The 21,646-nt window shown below is 39.8% G+C and overlaps 1 protein-coding gene across 2 annotated transcripts in view; it reads left to right on the forward strand.

Annotated features, from left to right (window-relative positions):
* The window catches only part of lnx2b (ligand of numb-protein X 2b), a 54,313-nt gene that overhangs the window by 25,920 nt on the left and 6,747 nt on the right, over positions 1-21,646 (forward strand). For both annotated transcript variants that reach the window (XM_034181614.1, XM_034181615.1), the window contains exons 3-8: positions 1,272-1,465; positions 4,682-4,881; positions 7,678-8,091; positions 9,732-9,878; positions 11,807-11,981; positions 20,042-20,285. In XM_034181614.1, coding sequence (XP_034037505.1) covers positions 1,272-1,465; positions 4,682-4,881; positions 7,678-8,091; positions 9,732-9,878; positions 11,807-11,981; positions 20,042-20,285 — 1,374 coding nt within the window. The remainder of the gene's footprint in view (positions 1-1,271; positions 1,466-4,681; positions 4,882-7,677; positions 8,092-9,731; positions 9,879-11,806; positions 11,982-20,041; positions 20,286-21,646) is intronic.

A 21,646-nucleotide genomic window follows, 5' to 3' on the forward strand; every position in this document is an offset into this window, starting at 1 on the left:
GTAAAATTTGTTAAATGGGAATTCTGTAGTCAAAATCCACAAAACAAAATTTGGCTGTGTTTTGTGATAGAACCTACAGCTGTCTGCATATATTTCAGTTTATCAGTTTGATTTAGAGTGGTCTGTATGTGATGATTTACATACAAGCCCTGTGTTAACTGTAGGTTTTCAATAAATGAAAAAACGTAATATTTTTTGTTGTTGCTTAAGTGTCGTTTATGAATCTAAACCCTGTGGTTCTAGTTCATTCACTTGTGTTGAGTATGTTTCAACGACAGATCAACTGGAACATTTTAAATGTCAATGGCCCCATGTATCACATCTTGGTGATGTTTTTCTTTTGATAAGGACTCCAGAGCAGTGTTTAAAAACACAGATGATGCAATGTTTTTGAAACCTTCTGAACAGGGTTTTGGCTTTGCCATCAGTAATTTCCAGTTTCAGTGAAAAGGTTTGATAGCTTAAGCCACACGTTCTATCTATGTTTGTTTTTTTTTTTATTACAATTTTACATTGTCATTCTGTTTTATATTTTGTACCGTGTTAGAAACTCAATGCCCACTTGGTGGACATTGTGTTTCTCACTGTGGTTACTTGAAAATGGTTGTTGCATGATGCTCACATGAAGGCAGGCAGTTGTTTTTAATTTTCCATAGTCCATCCAGCATCACTAATCATTCAGCACATGGCAGCTATACTCATGGAATATTACATAGGCAAAACACAGTTGCTTTTGAGAATGATCTGATGCATCTTAAATTCACAAACTAATCAACATATCCTCATCATATGGTCTTTTACACACAGCCACACCACCCCTCTATAGTTGGTGTCCAAGCCCTGTACTACCAGTGCCGGTGCTTGTTGAGACTTCTACCAAAGTGCTTATGTTTTCTGCTTTCACCGTCATCTGTTTGTTAGCAGGCCTACTCAAATAATAATATTTTTTAAATGATGATGTGAAATCATTGGATCTGACCTTGACTGGAAACAATTACAATTTATGTAACCAGGATTTTTATTTTGCATGGGTTATAATGTTTTGAACTTTGGTGAGCTCCTGTACTGCCAAAAGTGATTAAAGCAGGTATGAATAAAATTAAGCAATAATTGTTCCCCAAGAGAAAAGGCATATTTGGCTTCAAAAAATTTCTAGACCTGCTCTAAATTTATTAAGAACAGGTAACTTGTATATTTGAAATTAGTGAAGAGTTCACTTTTTGCATTATGAATTCTCTGATCTAATTCTCCTTGTTCTTGTCTTGCCTAAGATGTCCTACTTTTAAAAGACTAAGAGAGGATGCAGAAAAACTAAAAAGGCCCTCTTGGAATGAAGTCAAGGGACGCAAGAGTGACGGCGAGCCTCCCGGTGAAGCTAAACATTCAGCACCACTGTCCAGACTTCCAACACGAGACCAGGCTGACCCTGGACTCATTAATCATGCCTATGAAGACGCTGATGATGGTATGAAGTCATTTTTCCATCCTGGCACCAAACATTGCAGCAGATCCAGTGATTTGGTCTGAAGGCACTGTGTTCTGTAATACACTGACACTGGATTTCTTGTCCTCACTGACACACAAACATGATGAAACAAATGTGTAATAGGAGATGGAATATAAACTGTGTCAGTGAATATTGTTGTTAGATATTCCTGACGGTGAACGGCTTTCTTGATGTGCCTTCTCCTTCAGTGGGGAGGGTTGTCAAAACCCAGACAGGAGTTGCTAATGCTTGTAGTTCCAAGATGGATTGTCAGTCTCCTGATGAGTCATCAGTCTCATCGTAAGAACATGTACCAACTCAGATGATTTAATCAGAAGACTGTCTCATTCAATGAGCAAGAATATGCTATTTATAGGTGGCAAACCAGTACTACTCCTATGGGCCAAAGTCCACTAAAACTGTTGTTGCTAGGCAACTGGTAATCTGTAGCCCCAGAAAAATTTCCACCATGGTAATGATGGCCTCTATTTAAAACAAATCATTCTGAATGGAATCATTTCTCATAATTATAAAAATAAAAATGTGTGAATTTTGTAGAGATATTGATGATTTATTTAGCCAAGCTCTTTCTGCTCCTCCCTTTTTGATCAAGGTCACTGCAGTAAATCCATTACAGAGCTGCATGTTGATTTGGTACATGATAGTCTTTCTGTCACATCTCTATATTACATGAAGAGTAGGCACAGGTGGCCTTCATCCAGGAAACACCTGTTTTGGAAACAATCACGCTGGCCACTTTGCCACCACGCTGCTTTATTTAGCTGAGATTAATCTGTATATACAGTGAGGAAAATAAGTATTTGAACACCCTGCGATTTTGCAAGTTCTCCCACTTAGAAGTCATGGAGGGGTCTGAAATTTTCATCTTAGGTGCATGTCCACTGTGAGAGACATAATCTAAAAAAAAAAATCCGTAACTCACAATGTATGATTTTTTTTTTAATAATTTATTTGTATGTTACTGCGGCAAATAAGTATTTGAACACCTGTGAAAATCAATGTTAATGTTTGGTACAGTAGCCTTTGTTTGCAATTACAGAGGTCAAATGTTTCCTGTAGTTCTTGACTAATTTTTCACACACTGCAGCAGGGATTTTGGTCCACTCCTCCATACAGAGCTTCTCCACATCTTTAAGGTTTGAAGTTTCAGCTTCCTCCAAAGATTTTCTATTGAGTTCAGGTCTGGAGACTGGCCAGGCCACTCCAGGACCTTTAAATGCTTCTTGCGGAGCCCCTCCTTAGTTGCCCTGGCTGTGTGTTTGGGGTCATTGTCATGCTGGAAGACCCAGCCATGACCCATCTTCAATGCTCTTACTGAGGGAAGAAGGTTGTTTGCCAAAATCTCGCAATACATGACCCCATCCATCCTCCCTTCAATACGGTGCAGTCATCCTGTCCCCATTGCAGAAGAGCACCCCAGAGTATGATGTTTCCACCCCCCATGCTTCACGGTTGGGATGGTTTTCTTGGGGTTGTTCTCATCCTCTAAACATGGTAAGTGGAGTTGATTCCAAGAAGCTCTATTCTGGTCTCATCTGACCACACGACCTTCTCCCATGCCTCCTCTCGATCATCCAGATGGTCACTGGTGAACTTCAAACGGGCCTGGACATGTGCTGGCTTGAGCAGGGGGACCTTGCTGCCCTGCAGGATTTTAAACCATGACAGCATCATGTGTTACTAATGTAATCTTTGTGACTGTGGTCCCAGCTCTCTTCAGGTCATTGACCAGGTCCTCCTGTGTAGTTCTGAGTTTTCTCAGAATCATCCTTACCCCACAAAGTGAGATCTTGCATGGAATCCCAGACCGAGGGAGATTGACAGTCATCTTGTGTTTCTATCACTTTCTAATAAATAATCATAACAGTTGTTGTCTTCTACAAAGCTGCTTGCCTGTTGTCCTGTAGTCCATCCCAGCCTTGTGCAGGTCTACAGTTTTGTCCCTGGTGTCCTTAGACAGCTCTTTGATCTTGGCTATGGTGGACACGTTGGAATGTGATTGATTGAGTGTGTGAACAGGTGTCTTTTATACACGTAACAAGTTCAAACAGGTGCAATTAATACAGGTAAAGAGTGCAGAATAAGAGGGCTTCTTAAAGAAAAATTAACAGGTCTGTGTGAGCCAAAATTCTTGCTGGTTGGTAGGTGTTCAAATTTTTATTTGCAGCAGTAACTTTCAAATAAAGTATTAAAAAAATCATACATTGTGACTTCCGGATTTTTTTTTTTTTTTTTTTTTTTTTTTTTTTGTCTCTCACAGTGGACATGCACCTAAGATGAAAATTTCAGATCCCTCCATGATTTCTAAGTGGGAGAACTTGCAAAATCGCAGGGTGTTCAAATACTTATTTTCCTCACTGTGTATAGAGGAAGCAGAAATGGGAATATCAGAATAGTTCTTTAACCTATGTAGAGTTTGTGTAGTTTTATGCAATTCTTTCTTTCTGTGTTTGAATATCATCCTGGGGGTTGAGCTGGAGTCTGTGGTGGGGGTGTCAGAGAGGAGGATGCTGAGGAAGCTGCTCAGCATCCTGGACAACACCTCCCACCCCTGCATACCACACTGATGTCCTGTCAGAGCGCCCTCAGTCATAGACTGAGACCACTGAGTTGCACCACAGAACGCCACAGGAGGTCTTTCCTACCTGTGGCAATCAGACTGTATAATTCCTCCCCTTCTGCAGGATGACATAATGAATAAAGTTATTCAGTTACTCAGTTATGAGTTAGAGTTATGTGCAATATTATAGTCAGCCATCTTGTGCAATATATCTTCCAGTCATTTCACATAAATTTGTTGGACTTATTGTAAGAAAAAATGATTGATTGATTTTTATTTAATACTACACTTTCTGTAATTGTGTATTTAGCTAACTGTTATTTACTGTTTCTGTACTCTGGCAAAATAATTTCCTTCGGGACGAATAAAGTTGGTCTTTATCTTTATCACAGAATAATATTGATTAATCTGCAATGCACATGTGATTGTGATGTACCACAGTATCTGTCAAACGTTTGGATACACTTTCCCCTTCAAGTGTGTCCAAACGTTTGACTGGTAGTGTATATGTTATAAAACAAAACATATTTTACATGTTGTACAACTCAGCCAAGTGAGAAGTGAGAATGCATTTCATAAGAAACAAATTCAAACATATGTATTTTTTTCTGCAGACAGCACCCCTCTGCGGTCCAGTCTGGTGGCTGAAGCCATTGTGGTGGAGTTATTGCGAGAAGAGCTGGAGGAGGAGTTAGGGCTGCGTATTGTTGGGGGGAAGGACACCCCACTTGGCAACATAGTCATCCAGGAGATAACCCGGGACTCACTAGTGGCTCGCGATGGCAGACTGGCACCAGGGGACCATATTTTACAGGTGACAAGGACTCGAAGCATCAGCTTAGAGCTTTGCTTTAATAATGTAGCTTGTTATTCCACAATTGCATTTCTCGCTGTCTGTTTAACACTGAATCAACACATGGAGGAGAAACTAATCTGCTAACACAGCTATTTCAGGTCATTTCAATGTTTTTGCATAAACACTTTGTCTTGCATTCTCCACACCTCTGTAGAATTGTAAACAGTGTGGTTCAGCAGCCAGCGAAAAAGCAGCTTTTCAAGACAAACATGTTTTGGCACCATAGTAACAGGCTGTGGCTTAGTAATTGGTGTGCATGAATGCCTATGTCAGTGAAAGCAACTTTTTTTTTGTTGTTCTTGTCACTGATTTAACTTTGCTGTTTGAGAGAGACAAAGTTCAAACATGAAGTGGACCCAAGTTTAATGTGTAATTTATAAAATATTTGTTCTTTGTACAGCTGTCATGAGTTTCGTGTGAAAAGTTACATATTACACAAATGGTTAGATGTCAGTATTGATATTTTTATGAATAGCCATTACACTAATTTCTAAAGTGTAATATAGTGTTTTGTTCAGAAAAATCTTTGAATTTAAGCAACACGGCACTTTTATGGTTCCCATGAAACAGAACAAAAGAGTGCAGAAGAAATTTTCAATACATTATAGTTTTGTTTGCCTTGACTGAACCTCTCATTAGATTTCTTCCCTCTGGCTGTAGTCTCACTGTTAACTGAACTTATCGAATATGTCGCCCTCCGATGTCACACCCATTCTTCAGTGTGTTTTCTAAAATGCAGGTTTTCCTCGATAGGCAACCAAAAAACAAACAAAAACCTTTCAACCAACAAAGTGCCTCCAGGATCTGAAACTTTAACCTCCGCTATTGTGCAAAGTTACTGAATGTAAAAGATATTGTAAAGACATAATGACATTTGCACCTGAGGTTGCTGAAAGTTAATATTTTTCATTAATTTATGATTAATTTTTCTTTTTCACAGAGCAAATAACGCTGTAATTCATAATAAAGTTAAAGATGTGGGATGTGTGCTAGATATTCAGTTCCATATATCGTACTGGCCTGGATATAAGACACCCCCCCCCCCCATTTTTTTCTTCAAGACCATGTTTTTTTTGTTTTTTTTTCATGGGGCGGGTTAAGACAAAACCTTTTATATTGAAAACATTAATAAAACTAATATACTAATAAGAGCACATTGAAAGACAAAAAACAGGCTACATTACATAAAGCAGAAGTACAATGAACAGTTCAAACAGACCTACTTTGTCTTCTCAGATGTTCACGTCGTATCCTCAAGTCATCATAGTCAGCAGTCTGAAATTTCTGTATGCTCACCACTTGCGCACTGATGTGAAAATGGTGACATACTCCGAGGACTTGTCAGATGGATAAATGCTCAAAGCTCCTCTGAGATTCTTGTGAAAGAAAGCGACTGTGGAGAATTTAAGACTTTTAATACAAAAAAGTTAACTGTTTCAATGGTAAGAAACCAACATAGTTAACAGTCCACGTTAATGGAGTCCAGTGAGAAGTGTCTGGCTGCAGCCATTTTAAAACAAGGGTGGGGCATGGTGTGATTCTGTTGCCGTCTTTATTAATATCTCCTGATACATGTTGAGCAGCAAAAACAACATATCTCCGTTGGTGCAATAAAATCCCAGGGAGACAATGACACACATCATAAAAGCTAGTGCAACAGTCAGAGAATGGTATCACTACTGGAACAGGAGCACTGGGACTCCTGCAAGAACTATAAATAATTGTGATTTATTGTCATTTGGTCATATGTCATATGGTGGTTCTGTTGGTGATTTTGATAAATTTATGTAGATAAATAATTGTGTTAAATTGCAAAGAAGCACCATAAATGTTAGCAGTACCTAAAAGCATGACATTCGTTTGTATAGGAGGCATGAGAGTGGCCCTTACCTTTTACAGGTATTGGGCAAAAACTGGTGTGGGAGGTGTATGAAATGTAAAAGTGCAGTCCATGATTGAAAGATGACCCAGTGTTTTTCAGATACCAAATTACCCTATACAGTATATAGTATGTTTTTGTCACTCCATTGTACCCTGTCAGACATGAAACAAAAAGGCTGTGTTTAGTTGGGATAAAGACACCATAAATAACCACAAGTTGTGTGTTGCAGCTAATTGTCTACATCACAATGTAATTGCAACGGGAGTAGCGTTATTGCAGGGTTTGGAAATATTCAGAAAATGTTGATAAACAGAAAACTGTTCACACATTGACCACGATGCTTAATAGTAAAAGCAGGCAGGACGAAGGCGAGCGGGGCAGGACAAAATCAACAGGAAAATTAAGAATTAGGAAATTTCTGATGTGGTAAAATGCATACCGTATTTTCCAGACTATAGGTCACATTGAAGTACAAGTCACATTTATTTTGAAACCTATATTTCACAAGAACTCAAGAAAAAACATTTTTTAACAATCTGGAAAGACTGCGAGAAAGACAAACTAGGCTAAAGGACAGAGGCTAAATATCTTAAATGTTACGTTTCTTGTTTACATTATACTGAAAATGTACCAAACTGTGGTGTGTGTGTGTGTGTGTGTGTGTGCGCACGCGTGCATGTATGCACACATTACCCCACTATTTTTTGAACATATAATTCACTTTGAAATATAAGTCGAAATTAGTAAAAAATAAAATAAAAAAAGTCAAGCAAATATGATACACTATGTACACACATATTTACAGCTGGATAAATTGTTGGTTGTATGCTGTTTTACAGATGTTTATGTTCTTTCTGGTGTCATATTTCTAGGTGAATGATACCAGTTTGGCATCTGTGCTTCATTCCTGGGCTGTCGCAGTGCTACGGAAGCCTTGCCCCGTGCTCAGACTCACTGTTATGCAAGAGAAAGGCTTCAAGTCAAAGGAATTACGATCTGATCATCAACCTTCATCTACCAGTGCAGCTGGTCTTCACAACAATACAACCTCCAATCACAAACCTGGCACTGTCCTACAAGTAACTCTAATGAAGAGTCATCGCGCTGAACCACTCGGCATCAAACTCATCCGAAAATCAGAAGAGAGTGGAGTATTCGTCCTGGACCTGTTGTCTGGAGGTCTGGCAGCCAAGGATGGAAAACTGAGGAACAATGATAAGGTGTTGGCCATCAATGGTCATGACCTGAGGCATGGTACACCTGAGAGTGCTGCCCAGATCATCCAGGTACAAGACAAGTGGATTTATGTAGCTTATTCTGTTACTCAGTGAGTTAAGTCAGTGTTCTCTATATTAAAACATTAACCCACAGGAGATCATAAACTGGAAAAATAAACAAGATAAAATGCATAAACAGTCCACTCGGATTCACATAAGCAGATTCCCCCCCAAAGTTCCAGTTCATAAACCACAAACTTGGACAGATGCAAATGAGAAGGTAGAGCTACAGGAAAGGATGTCATGTATTTAGAAACATGATGAACAGTCAGGTTCATATGTATTTGGACAGCGATACAGTTTTTGTTATGTTGCCTCTGTACACCACCACAATGGAGTTGAAATTAAATAAGATTTTCTTGCCGACTTTGAGCTTTTTATTCAAAGGGACACCAGTGACTTTTATATATTTTTGGTCATCTTCTGATGGGCTCCTGCTGATGTGGCTAATCATGGAGCTGGTGTCTCTGTTGCAGTATTGGCATTGCATTTCATGCAGTGTCCCCGTTCTTAGTCAAAGAAGCCACACACAGAGCCCAGCCCCAGCTTTATCTCAATACTATAAGCTACAAATAACTGCTAGTGACAGGTGTCTAGGATTTATAAAAAATAAAAGTCCAGCTGAACTGCTTCAACACAGAATTTGACAACATAAAAGACATTAAGATAAATCCTGTTATGACTTATTTATTAATGTTTAGTCATCTTCTTTTCCATTAAATGTTCAGCAGTAATGTACATAAAGGTGCAGTGCTGCCACCTATGATACCAGTCGCAAATTGCAAGTGTTAAAATCTCACTGGACAGTTGAAGTAGTAATAACAATAATAATGATAGTCACATGTTGTGTATTATGACAGGAAAGAACAATAAACAGAATAACATTGAGAATGTCCCCAAAGTACGTTACTAGATTATAGCGGACACATCGCAAATATTGTGATATATCAACATAAAAAAATTTGATGTCAGTGATAGCCCTAAATCAGTGACTTGCAACATGATGTAAAGAAAACTGCCTGTAAAAGTGATCATTTGCATTAACAGTAATCCTCATGTTTAGTATGTCCAATTACTTATGGGCACTGAAAATGGAAGGACGGTGTATTAAAATGGCTGCAGATTTTTAACTGTTAAAGCAGTATCTTTATTGAACACTTTGTATTAAACCTAGCAGTCTACACTATAAGCAATATTAGATGCTTGATTTAAACTCCATTGTTGTGGTGTACAGTGGGGAAAATGACAAAATTTGTAAGTCCAAATACTTATGGACCTGACTGTAGGAGCCATAATATACTCGCTCTGCCACTGGCAGTGTGCTAAGTTTAATTTGCATCTTCTGGGGACCATTAATAACCATATAGCATTTCATGGCTGGCTGGGTGGTTTCACAGCTATTTTGCACTGAATCAATCGGACAGTTAAAGGGATTTACTGACTGTGGATTTCTTACCTCAAACATGCTTTAATTCTTTTTCTTTTTGTGAAATGAATGTAATTCAGCAACTCTTAGTCTGATATGGTTTGGGAAATTCTCAGCAGCTCGGTTGTTGCTTGGCTGTAACATGGATACATGAAGTCCAGCAGCTGAAACACAGAATCAGATGTCTGTGTGTTATGCAACTTGTGTGTATTTGTGTATTTAGGGCAGTGAAGTGCGAGTAAACTTTGTGGTGATGAGGCCAGCAGAGAACCAGGAGGAAGGAGGAAGCAGCAGAGACAGCTCACACAGCAGAACTGCAAGGAGGGCACCTGAGCCACAGTACTTTAGACGGCAGCCCACCTACATGAAGGTATCGTGCAACATCAACATCATGTCGTTTCCCAGATTTCAACCACATTCACTCTTCTGAAAATGAAAATAAATGCAGTGAGGTTCTTTTTGTTGTAATTTTGTTTGTGTACACCACCACAATGGAGTTGGGGGAAAAAAACCATCAAGATGTTCTTAGTGTTCACTTTCACTTTTGTATTAACTGTTAAGAAGTTACAGCTATTTTAATAAACAATCCACCCATTTTTAGATGCCATTAGACAAACTAAATACAATGATTATTGTTCCTACAAATTATTGTGTTTGCAGACAGTTTTCTTTAGACTAATGAGGGAATCCACCAAGACAGACATGCAAACACTGAAGGACTTATAGGCTTCTGAGGCTGTGATGACAGAAATTCTGCCTCCAACATTTGTCTGGCATTTCAGCTACAGTTTACAAGAAAACATGTGGCAGACTTGAGCCTAGATTTGATCTGTTTTCTTTTATTAAAATCCTTTTCTATCCCCTCAATCTGCTGTCATATTCACAGAAGACCCTCACAGGTGTCCTTACATTATCACTGCTTGATTCAGTCAGACTTGGCATACTGTTTTGGACACTTTTTTGGACTGACCTTTCTGTTTTTTTGTAGCTGCTGTAATTATTAAAAAAAAAAAAGCTTGATACATTTTGGTTTATATTTATGTAATGAACCTAGAATGATGATAGAGTATATAAAAAGTGACTGACAAAAAATTGTTGTTTTTCACGATATTCTCATTTTTTTCTGATGCACTTGTAATTTAGTTTTTTCCAATTATTTGTAGACTCTGAAATTGGAGTGATTCTCAATAAAAATGCCTGTAATTCCTAACTAGTTAATGTGACATTTTTGTTCAACATGTAGAATTAAAACTGAAACTCTAAACAACGGACACATCTTGGTCATTTCATTTTAGCTCTATCATGGAGGTGTACAGAGGCTAAATTACAAAAAAAAAGTCATTGTCCAACTACTTGAGCCTAGTATTTACTACCTGAATGTAAAAAGTTAATTCAGTCAAAGAATTGCATTTGTTGCGGGATACCTTTCAAGCTTTGTGGCATCACAAGGCAAGATCAAAAGAGATAAAAGGAATTCCTGCCAAGCGATAAAAGGTGATATTGAAGGAGATCTAGATCACCACTAAAATTTAACTAATCATACAAATGTATGTTTCTGTTTAAACAATGTAACTGATGTGATTGTGCTTTCACTCACGCTTGGTATAAAGGAAAGTAATTCCCGAGCTGAGAGTGAGAATCTCTTGGAGCAGACACCTGCGTCGGTGAGCAGAGATGAAAGCACTTTTCTCAGGCCTCCCTCCGTCCTGATCAAAAGGCTTGGGGTGCTGCTCACTCTGCTGCTAAAGAGGGCACTGTCTTTAGTTTTTTGGGCTGTTTCTCTGTGTGGCAGAGGATCAAAGCTGGTAACAGTTAGCTTATGCCTGGAGAGTAGAGCCTTTTTGTCTTACTGGGGGGGATGAGCTCCCTGCTGGGAGAGGAAGAGCACCCCCACCCTGCCACCTCCCCTTAGCTTCCCTTCTGATGCTTTACAGACTCTACGGAGCACCGAGTAGGTCGGTTCAAGCTGACACTTTCCACACGTCTTTTCCACTACGACATGTCGGTGTTGGGCTTCGCACGTGACCCCTATAACCTTACCTGTCAGCTGCATCTCAGATGTTTCACATTTGTTTCCACGAGTGGTTCTGTAAGTGGACTTAATGACGTCGAAAGATCCTGGAGAGTCAGCAGCACATAACGTCATAGAGGTTACGCCAAACAAAATTTGATAATGGCTGGATAATTTATAGATTATTTGATTAACACGGCGTATCTATCACTAAGTAAAAATCTTTTCTGTGAACTTGACCATCCTGTCTCAGATTGCCAATATTAAATCACCTATTCTTCATTTAGGATCCTCCTGGGGGATTTTCTAGCCAGGAAAAGACTGTGAACCTGAAGAAGGAGCCTCGTCTTTCCCTGGGTATTACCATTGCAGGGGGGAGGGACTGTCGCAGTCGGCTGCCTGTCTACATCACAAGTGTCCAGCCTGTAGGCTGTCTGCACCGAGATGGGACCATCAAAAGAGGTACAAAAGGAGCATCTGGTGTTCTGTGTGTATACACACACACACCACACACCAGATAGTCTTTGCTTAGTATCACTGTAATGTTGCATGCTATGACTTGCTTGGTGGATAAAGTTACAGGAGTGTTTTAGTTTCAAGAAATTTCTATTGGCTAGATATCAGGGGTTGTGTTCATTTGGTTCCAGTAATTTAAAGTCTAAAATGTAAACTTTATTCACATTGTTTTTACCACACAGGCCTGTTTATAAGATGGTGTTTATAGCTCGGTGTTGTGACATATTATGTGAGGTGTGAACAGGAACACGGCTCTTTCCGCTTGGTTGCACTCAGAGACGCATTATGTTCTGGCTGGGCTCAACATTTCAGCCTGCTCATTCGCACGTGGCAGCAGGAACGATGGTTGCTTAGTCATGCTGCCCAACCCCATGATTTGAAAATTTGATGGCTGCTTTTGGAGCTGAATGAGTAAGCATTCTGGAATCAAAATCATGTTTTGTTGGCGTGTGGGTTTTGAAATCACAAGACCTATGATTAATTAATGCTGATTTTTGAGCAAAATGAAACACTGGCTGTTGTCGGGCTTCTGTGCATGTTGTGACTTGGTTAAAGATGGTTTCTATGAGACGATACACCACTCATTTCAGACCATTAAAGCATGATTCCTGCTGAAGAGCTCTCAGCTCATCTGTGTACTTTTCCTACATTTGTTCAGGACAACATGCTCTGAATATATAACAAATCAACAGAATATTGGAGAAGATGATCAGTGTCCTGGACTGAAGTCTTTGTTTTTGTTCATGTCTTGCAAATAATACATAATGCAGGTGTTGTGAGGAGTTTGATTTATACCATAAACTGTGGGATTTATACCGTAAACTGTGGGTAATTGAAGCCTTTGTGTTGCTGGAGGTCACTTGTCAATGTGTTCAAAGGTCATTTCTCTCTGCACAGTTCTTATCCACTCACTATTGTTGCAGCTCCTTATTTTATGTTGGTTTTTTTTTCTCTCTTCTTTTTTTCCCCTGTCTGCATATATAGTAATGGTAAATGCCACACTGACAGAACCATTTATGAACATTAATACCCATATATGCAATTTATTCTTGTAAGACAGAAGGTATGTAGTGCTTAAGTGAATGTGGTGTGTGTGTGACCCCGATCAGCCTACAACATCCTACTCAAAGCCAACTGACAACTTCTATCAGGAAGGGCCGACCACCAAAACAACACAAAGACAGACAAGAATGAGAGACAAGTGGTGAAGACAGTAACTGTGATGTGAGACACAGAGGAGACGGGGCCACAACCATACAACATACCATGACAAACAACCACACATGAACAAACTGCACAGTTCTTATCCACTCACTATCGTTGCAGCTCCTTATTTTATGTTTTATTTTTGTGTTGCTTTAAAAACTAGTTTGCTAATAAATCCGTCACGGTCACTTGACAGTATTTCCTCATATATCCGTCACCAGCCCTCGGCCGCCGGAGACACCAGCCGGGCCCGCGGCTCATCACAGCTCGTTTGAGGCCCCTATTAACATCAGCAGTCGGCCTGCCGGCCCCGCAGGGAAGCCGGGACGTCACAGGCTAGGCTAAGCCACCCTGGCTTTTGGCTAACAGCTAAACGCTAACAGCTGTTGCACAACAAGCAGCTGTTAAATAAGACATTTAGAATGGGGCCAAAGAAAGCACCCGTGACGGAAGATTTGGAGGATATTAAGAAGGTTCTGGATATTCTCACGGAGGAGGTTGGTGCCGTTAAAAACTCAGCAGAAGGAGATACTGGCACTAGTAAAGGAAGTTAAGGACCTGAGAGGCCTTATCGAGGAGAAGGACAAACGTATCGCGTCTTTGGAAAAGAGGGTGACTGATATGGAGTAGTACACGTGAATGAACAGTGTTGTAGTATCTGGGCTTTACATCAGACCCAGATCGTATGTAAGGGCAGCAGCCTCTGGTAACAGCAGGGAGCCCGATGAGCAAGATGAACGCTCCACGGAGCAACAGGTTGCTGCTTTTCTGCAAACTAGGGGGATCGATCTGGATATAAACACTATTGAAGCATGTCACCCGTTACCCAGGAAGAATTCAGCAGACAAACCTGCAGTCATCATGAGGTTTATCAACAGGAAAGACAAAACTACTCTGCTCAAACTAGGATATAAACTTAAATGTTAAATGAGCATCTCATTAAACATAATGCAGATACAGCAAAGAAGGCAAGATACTTGAGAAAACAACAAAAATTAAAAACACAGGGACTACAAACTGTAAAGTATTCATCAAATTGATCATCAGACATCAGACCCAGATTGTATGCTCGGGCAGCTGCCTCTGGTAACAGCAGGGAACCCGATGAGCAAGATGAACGCGCCACGGAGCAACAAGTTGCTGCTTTTCTGTAAACTAGGGGGATCGATCTGGATATAAACACTATTGAAGCATGTCACCCGTTACCCAGGAAGAATTCAGCAGACAAACCTACAGTCATCATGAGGTTCATCAACAGGAAAGACAAAACTACTCTGCTCAAACTAGGATATAAACTTAAATGTTTACTTAAATGAGCATCTCACTAAACATAACGCAGATACAGCAAAGAAGGCAAGATACTTGAGAAAACAACAAAAAATTAAAAACACATGGATTACAAACTGTAATATATTGTAATAGTATTCATCAAATTGAATGGGTCCCCAGAAGAAGCCAAAGTGTTGCTGATCAGAAGCATGGAGGAATTGGCAAAATATGAATAAAACATGGTAAGTGAACACAACCAACTTTTATAATGACTGACAAACATACAGACCATTTATCAGTGCTTCTGAACAGTAATAGTATAACTGAGATGATACATGGTTATCAGAATCTGGAATTACAACCTTTTAAATATACTGAGCATCATATACAGGATCCGGAATACGAGATAGATCCGGACAATCATTTCTATTCCTTCATAGATAGTAACTGTCAGTATTATACAGAGGAACAATACAATAACTTCATTACTTGTGATGGCAAATTGTCAATAATCCACTTTAACAGCAAGAGTCTGTCCAAAATTTTGGGAGTATCAAAGACTATTTCAAACAATTTTGTCAACCATTCAGTATAATTGCCGTAACGGAAACATGGCTTACAGAGGGTGATGATACAAACTATGAGTTGAGGGTTATGAATTCAATCATCTGAATAGATGAAATAGAGGAGTGGCTTTGTATGTTGACAAAAGGTTTAACTACAAAATTAAAGAGCAGATGACTATGGCTGTGGAAAATCTTTTGGAATCCATCACAATCGAAATAGGTATGGAAAAAGGTAAAAATATCATTATTAGCTGCATATATAGAGCTCCAGGCTCCAAAATTGAAGAGTTTGAAAATTGGACAGAGAAGTTGTTTTCACAGATGTGTAATAAGAGAGTATTTGTCTCTGGAGATATAAACATTGATCTCTTAAACCCGCATCAGCATAAAGTAACTGAGAATTTCATGTACAGTCTAAATCTATATCCAGAAATTACTCGGCCTTCAAGAATAACTTCACATTCAGCTACTCTGATTGATAATATACTTACAAATGATATCGATACCAAAACATTAAGTGGCTTATTAATTAATGATATTAGTGACCATTTACCAATTTTTATAGTAACTGATCTGAAGTTCAATAAAAAAAAATGTACTGTGAAAGCACAATATTGTCAGCGCTTGCAATCTGAAGAAGCTATCACTGCCTTAAAAAATGATTTACTTTTACAGGATTGGAATCCTGTTTACAAGAAGTAAGATGCGAATTTAGCATATTCCAAATTTGAAAACATTTTTCAGTATATACAACAAAAATTGTCCAATTTTACAGTATAATAAAAATAATAAATATAAAGCTAACCCATGGATAACAAAAGGTCTTCAAAAGGCTTGTAAGAAGAAAAATATGCTATACAGAGAATTCATTAAAAGTAAATCAAGACAGGCAGAGATTAAATATGAGGACTATAAAAATAAACTAACAACTATTATGCAGAACTGTAAAAAATCATGCTTTGGAAAAATACTAAACAATAATAAAAACAAAGGAAACATGTAAAATACTGAATAGTATTATAGCAAATAAACCCAAATCAAATAACTACTTAACATACTTTACTTATAACAACAAAGATGAATATAACATGAGCCAAGTAGTGAATAGTTTCAATAAATCTTTTGCTAATGTTGGGCCAGATCTGGCAGCTGAAATCCCACGTAGCCCATGGGAAAATCAGCAGTTAATCGCCAGAAATCCGCACACAATGTTTCTCAGCCCAGTAGATGAAAGGGAAATTATTAACATAGTTAGTATATGTAAGAGTAAAAAGTCAAAGGATCATAATGAGGTACATATGTCCTTAGTAAAGCAAATAATTACTGAAATCGCAAAACCATTATCATATATTTTTAATAAATCATTTCAAACTGGAATTGTTCCTAACAGTATGAAAGTGGCAAAAGTGACACCTTTATTCAAATCTCGTAGAAAGCATCTATTTACTAACTACAAGCCTGTGTCTCTATTGTCACAATTTTCAAAGATACTGGAAAAACTTTATAACAGCAGACTGGATAAATTTGTAGAACGACACAACTTGCTTGATGAAAGTCAATATGGTTTTAGAGCGAAAAGGTCCACTACACTGGCACTACTCGATTCCATAGAAGAGAACAATAAACATGTGGACCAAAGGGTAATAGCAGCACATTTATTTATTTATTGACCTAAGAAAGGCTTTTGACACAATTGATCACAATATATTATTTCAAAACTTGGAACTGTATAGGATCAGAGGGGTTGCTCTGAGTTGGATTAAAAGATACTTACAAAACCAGAAGCAGTTTGTTAAACTCGGGGACTACTGTTCTTCATGTCTGGACATCATTTGTGGGCTTCCACAGGGTTCTGTGTTGGGCCCAAAATTTTTTTATTTTATGCATTAATGATTTATGTAAAGTTTCAGATTTGGTTAAAGCTGTTCTCTTTGCAGATGACACAAACCTGTTTTGCTCAGGAGAAAGTTAAAGAGATAGTTTGATATTAACAAATTATCATTAAATTTGTCTAAAACTAAATTAATGTTATTTGGAAATTATAAAAAAGACATACAAATTCAGTTAAATATACATGGGGTAAACATAGAACTTGTCAAAGAGAATAAGTTTTTAGGTGTCATTATTGATGAAGAAATTAATTGGAAAGCTCATATTCAGCATATTCAAATGAAGGTATCAAAGAGTATTGCAGTATTAAATAAAGCAAAGCATGTTCTTGATGGCAGAGCACTACATACTTTATATTGTTCATTGGTTGCACCCAGGTGACTTACTGTGCTGAGGTTTGGGGCAACAATTATAAAACTACATTGCAACCATTATTCATTTGTCAAAAAAGAGCATTAAGAAAAATTCATAATGCAGGTTATCGAGACCACACCAACCCATTGTTCATTAAATTTCAAATATTAAAACTTCATGATATGATTTTGTTCAAGACTGTTAAATTAAAGTACAAAGTGAAAAATAAACAAGTGCCATTTAGAATTCAAGAATATTTTACTGAGAGAGAGGGAAAATATAATTTATGGGGCTTGTATCATTTTAAAATTGCTGGCGCTCGGGCGACCAGGAAAGGCTTCTGTGTCTCCATGTGTGGCCCTAGAATATGGAATAACCTGACGGATGAACTCAAATGATGTCCAAATATCAATCAGTTTAAAAATCAATATAAAGAAATTATGTTTTCAAGATATGTATCTGATGAAGAAGGATGAGTTTTGTGTGTAGCCAAATTGTAATTGAAAATTTGTTCGGTAACACTCGGATTGTGTCCTTTAAGTTGAAGAGATTGAAGTGGTTGAAAATGGGAGTGGGAATAGTTTTTTTTTTTTTCTTTTTTTTTCTTTGCACTCCTTTCTGACGACTAGATGATGTTATTTTTGGTTAAAGGGGTAGGCGTTAAAAAGCTTTGCTTCTGCCTATACCCTTTCGGGGACACGGATGCATTGTCAATCCATTTTCTTTTTCAGTGTCAGTCCATCTTCTTTTTCATTTTAAGTTTTGTTTGTTGTTGTTTTGGACTGTGTGTGTGTGTGTGTGTGTGTGTGTGTGTGTGTGTGTGTGTGTGTGTGTGTGTGTGTGTGTGTGTGTGTGTGTGTGTGTGTGTGTGTGTGTGTGTGTGCGTGCTGAATAAATTCATTCATTAATATACACACACACACACATATATATATATATATACACACACATCCATCCATTTTCTTCCGCTTTATCCGGAGTCGGGTCGCGGGGGCAGCAGCTCAAGCAAAGCCGCCCAGACCTCCCGATCCACACACACCTCCTCCAGGGGAACCCCAAGGCGTTCCCATGTCAGCCGAGAGATGTAGTCCCTCCAGCGTGTCCTGGGCCTTCCCCGGGGCCTCCTCCCAATGGGACGTGCCCGGAACACCTCTCCAGCGAGGCGTCCAGGGGGCATCCAGAAAAGATGCCCGAGCCACCTCAACTGACTCCTTTCGATGTGGAGGAGCAGCGGCTCAACTCCGAGCTCCTCCCGAATGGTTTCCACCTGGTTGTCACCCAGTTTCTGGCTAAATTTGATGCGGCGCTGCTCCAGTCGTTCCGTCTTTTTCCTTGTAATCACACACCATGGTCAGTGAGAATTCCATGTCTAACTGGCGTGCGTTATTTTCGTGTATACGCACACGTAGTTCGGCGAGTTAAGTCACTGTAATATCACTCCGCTCTGGTCGTCACCACAGCAAAGCGCAAATCAGTTGGAGCAGATCAGCTGTGTTTTGACAGGTGAATGACAGAAATGCGATAAAACATGGATTTCCAAGTGAATTTTAATATTTTGGCCAAAATAAAACATTTGAGCAATGGGAAGAGGAGGAGAGCAAATGTGAAGACCAGCAAAAACAACGGCGTAAAGATTTAACATTGGACGAACTGGACAAGATTGAAGACGGGAAAGAAGAAGAGAACGGTTGCCAAGGATGAAAATATCTTGAGACTGGCATGAAATAGTCCCAAATACTTACACATTTTTATCAGGTTCTGTTAACTTAAATAAATATTTGTGTGTTAGCTCACTGTGTGGGACCATGGTATAAGCGGATTAAACAACTCGAAGCCGTGCATTATACGGTTTGAATACACTTTGCGGAGTAACACCACTCCGCTTCGCGTTGTGGTGTTTTAGACTCCGTGTCGTGCATTCAAAATGTATAATGCACGGCTTCTCGTTGTTTAATCCTTATATATATTCTTACAATCTGCACCGAAACAGAATACCTGTGTATGTCATTGTTAATTGATTTCTTCATTTATATGAAAGATATATAAATGTCTTCAATGATTTGGTCACATTCTCAAGTGGCCAAGCAGTTAGTGCGCATTCTTCATGTAATGTAGAGTTGCATCAGAAAAGGCATCCATTGAAAACGTGTCCCAAATCAACATGTGGATCCATATCTGATGTGGTGACCCCGGGTCATCTTCAATGATTTACTCCAAGTAAGGGTCATTGGGGGGAGGGCTGGAGCCTATCTCAGCAGTCATAGGGCATGAGGCGAGGGTACACCTTGGATAGGACGCCAGTCTGTTGCAGGGCAACATACAGACAAACACACATTCACGCACACCTACGGACAATTTAAAGTTTTCGGTCCCCCTAACCTGCTTGTCTTTGGATGTGGGAGGAAGCCGGAGCACCCAGAGGGAACCCATGCAAACACTGGGAGAACATTCAAACTCCACACAGAGAGGTCACAGGTGGGAATTGATCCCATTACCTTCTTGGTGTGAGACAACAGTCTAACCACTGATCTACCATGCTGCTAAAAGAACTTCTTTTTTATTATCATTTAGCTATTCTATGATGTCCAAGTGTGCATATTTCTCTTTATTCATCATTAGTCCATTTGTAAAAAGTAGCCAAAACCCCTGATTGGTTGTTTCTCATCACAGGTGTTTCTGTTGTACTGCTGAAGTCCAGATAAATTGTCGGTGTTCCCCCAGGTGACATTCTGCTGAGCATCAACGGTGTTGATCTGACCCAGCTCTCATACAATGAAGCGGTTTCTGTGCTGAAGGCACAGACAGCTCAATCCCAGGTGGTGCTTTGGGTCATCCAGACCATCTCTGAGGACTCCGAGGAGGACATCGAGGCTGCCACGAAGGACGAACAGGATGCTATGGATGACTCACGAGAAGACTCGCTCAACTGGACCCCACTGTGGACTCGCTGGCTGGGCCTACCAAGGTAGAACCATCTTCATTATCTACCACCAGTAGATTGCCTCTACTGGTGGTTGGCTCTCACTGCGGTATTGTATCACTTCCTGTTCCGGAGCACAGCGGTGTTTTTCTGTATCTGTTAGCTGTTTAATCTGCGCAGTTAGATTGATCTAGTTATCTAGATTACGATTTGTTTCCCAGTGTAATCTTTACGTGCCTTAACTAAAGCACTCCTTCTGCTGAATCACCTCTAAATTATTTACACATTATTCACTTTGCGTGTTTTTAGGAATCCGCTAGGTTAGCGTAGCTACTAGCTCTTAGCCGATTTAGCATGGCGGCTTCTCCTGTCTCTCCCGCACTTTTCTGCTCTGGGTGTGAAATGTTTAGTTATTCCTCGGCCTCCTTTAGCAGTAACGGTACTTGTAATAAGTGTAGCTTATTCGTAGCTTTGGAGGCCAGGCTGGGCGAATTGGAGACTCAGCTCCGCACCGTGGAAAATTCTACAGCTAGCCAGGCCCCTGTAGTCGGTGCGGACCAAGGTAGCTTAGCCGCCGTTAGCTCCCCCTTGGCAGATCCCGAGCAGCCGGGAAAGCAGGCCGACTGGGTGACTGTGAGGAGGAAGCGTAGCCCTAAACAGAAGCCCCGTGTACACCGCCAACCCGTTCACATCTCTAACCGTTTTTCCCCACTCGACGACACACCCGCCGAGGATCAAACTCTGGTTATTGGCGACTCTGTTTTGAGAAATGTGAAGTTAGCGACACCAGCAACCATAGTCAATTGTCTTCCGGGGGCCAGAGCAGGCGACATTGAAGGAAATTTGAAACTGCTGGCTAAGGCTAAGCGTAAATTTGGTAAGATTGTAATTCACGTCGGCAGTAATGACACCCGGTTACGCCAATCGGAGGTCACTAAAATTAACATTAAATCGGTGTGTAACTTTGCAAAAACAATGTCGGACTCTGTAGTTTTCTCTGGGCCCCTCCCCAATCGGACCGGGAGTGACATGTTTAGCCGCATGTTCTCCTTGAATTGCTGGCTGTCTGAGTGGTGTCCAAAAAATGAGGTGGGCTTCATAGATAATTGGCAAAGCTTCTGGGGAAAACCTGGTCTTGTTAGGAGAGACGGCATCCATCCCACTTTGGATGGAGCAGCTCTCATTTCTAGAAATCTGGCCAATTTTCTTAAATCCTCCAAACCGTGACTATCCAGGGTTGGGACCAGGAAGCAGAGTTGTAGTCTTACACACCTCTCTGCAGCTTCTCTCCCCCTGCCATCCCCTCATTACCCCATCCCCGTAGAGACGGTGCCTGCTCCCAGACCACCAATAACCAGCAAAAATCTATTTAAGCATAAAAATTCAAAAAGAAAAAATAATATAGC

This window comes from Thalassophryne amazonica, chromosome 11, assembly GCF_902500255.1.
Source record: "Thalassophryne amazonica chromosome 11, fThaAma1.1, whole genome shotgun sequence".
NCBI classification, from domain to species: domain Eukaryota; kingdom Metazoa; phylum Chordata; class Actinopteri; order Batrachoidiformes; family Batrachoididae; genus Thalassophryne; species Thalassophryne amazonica.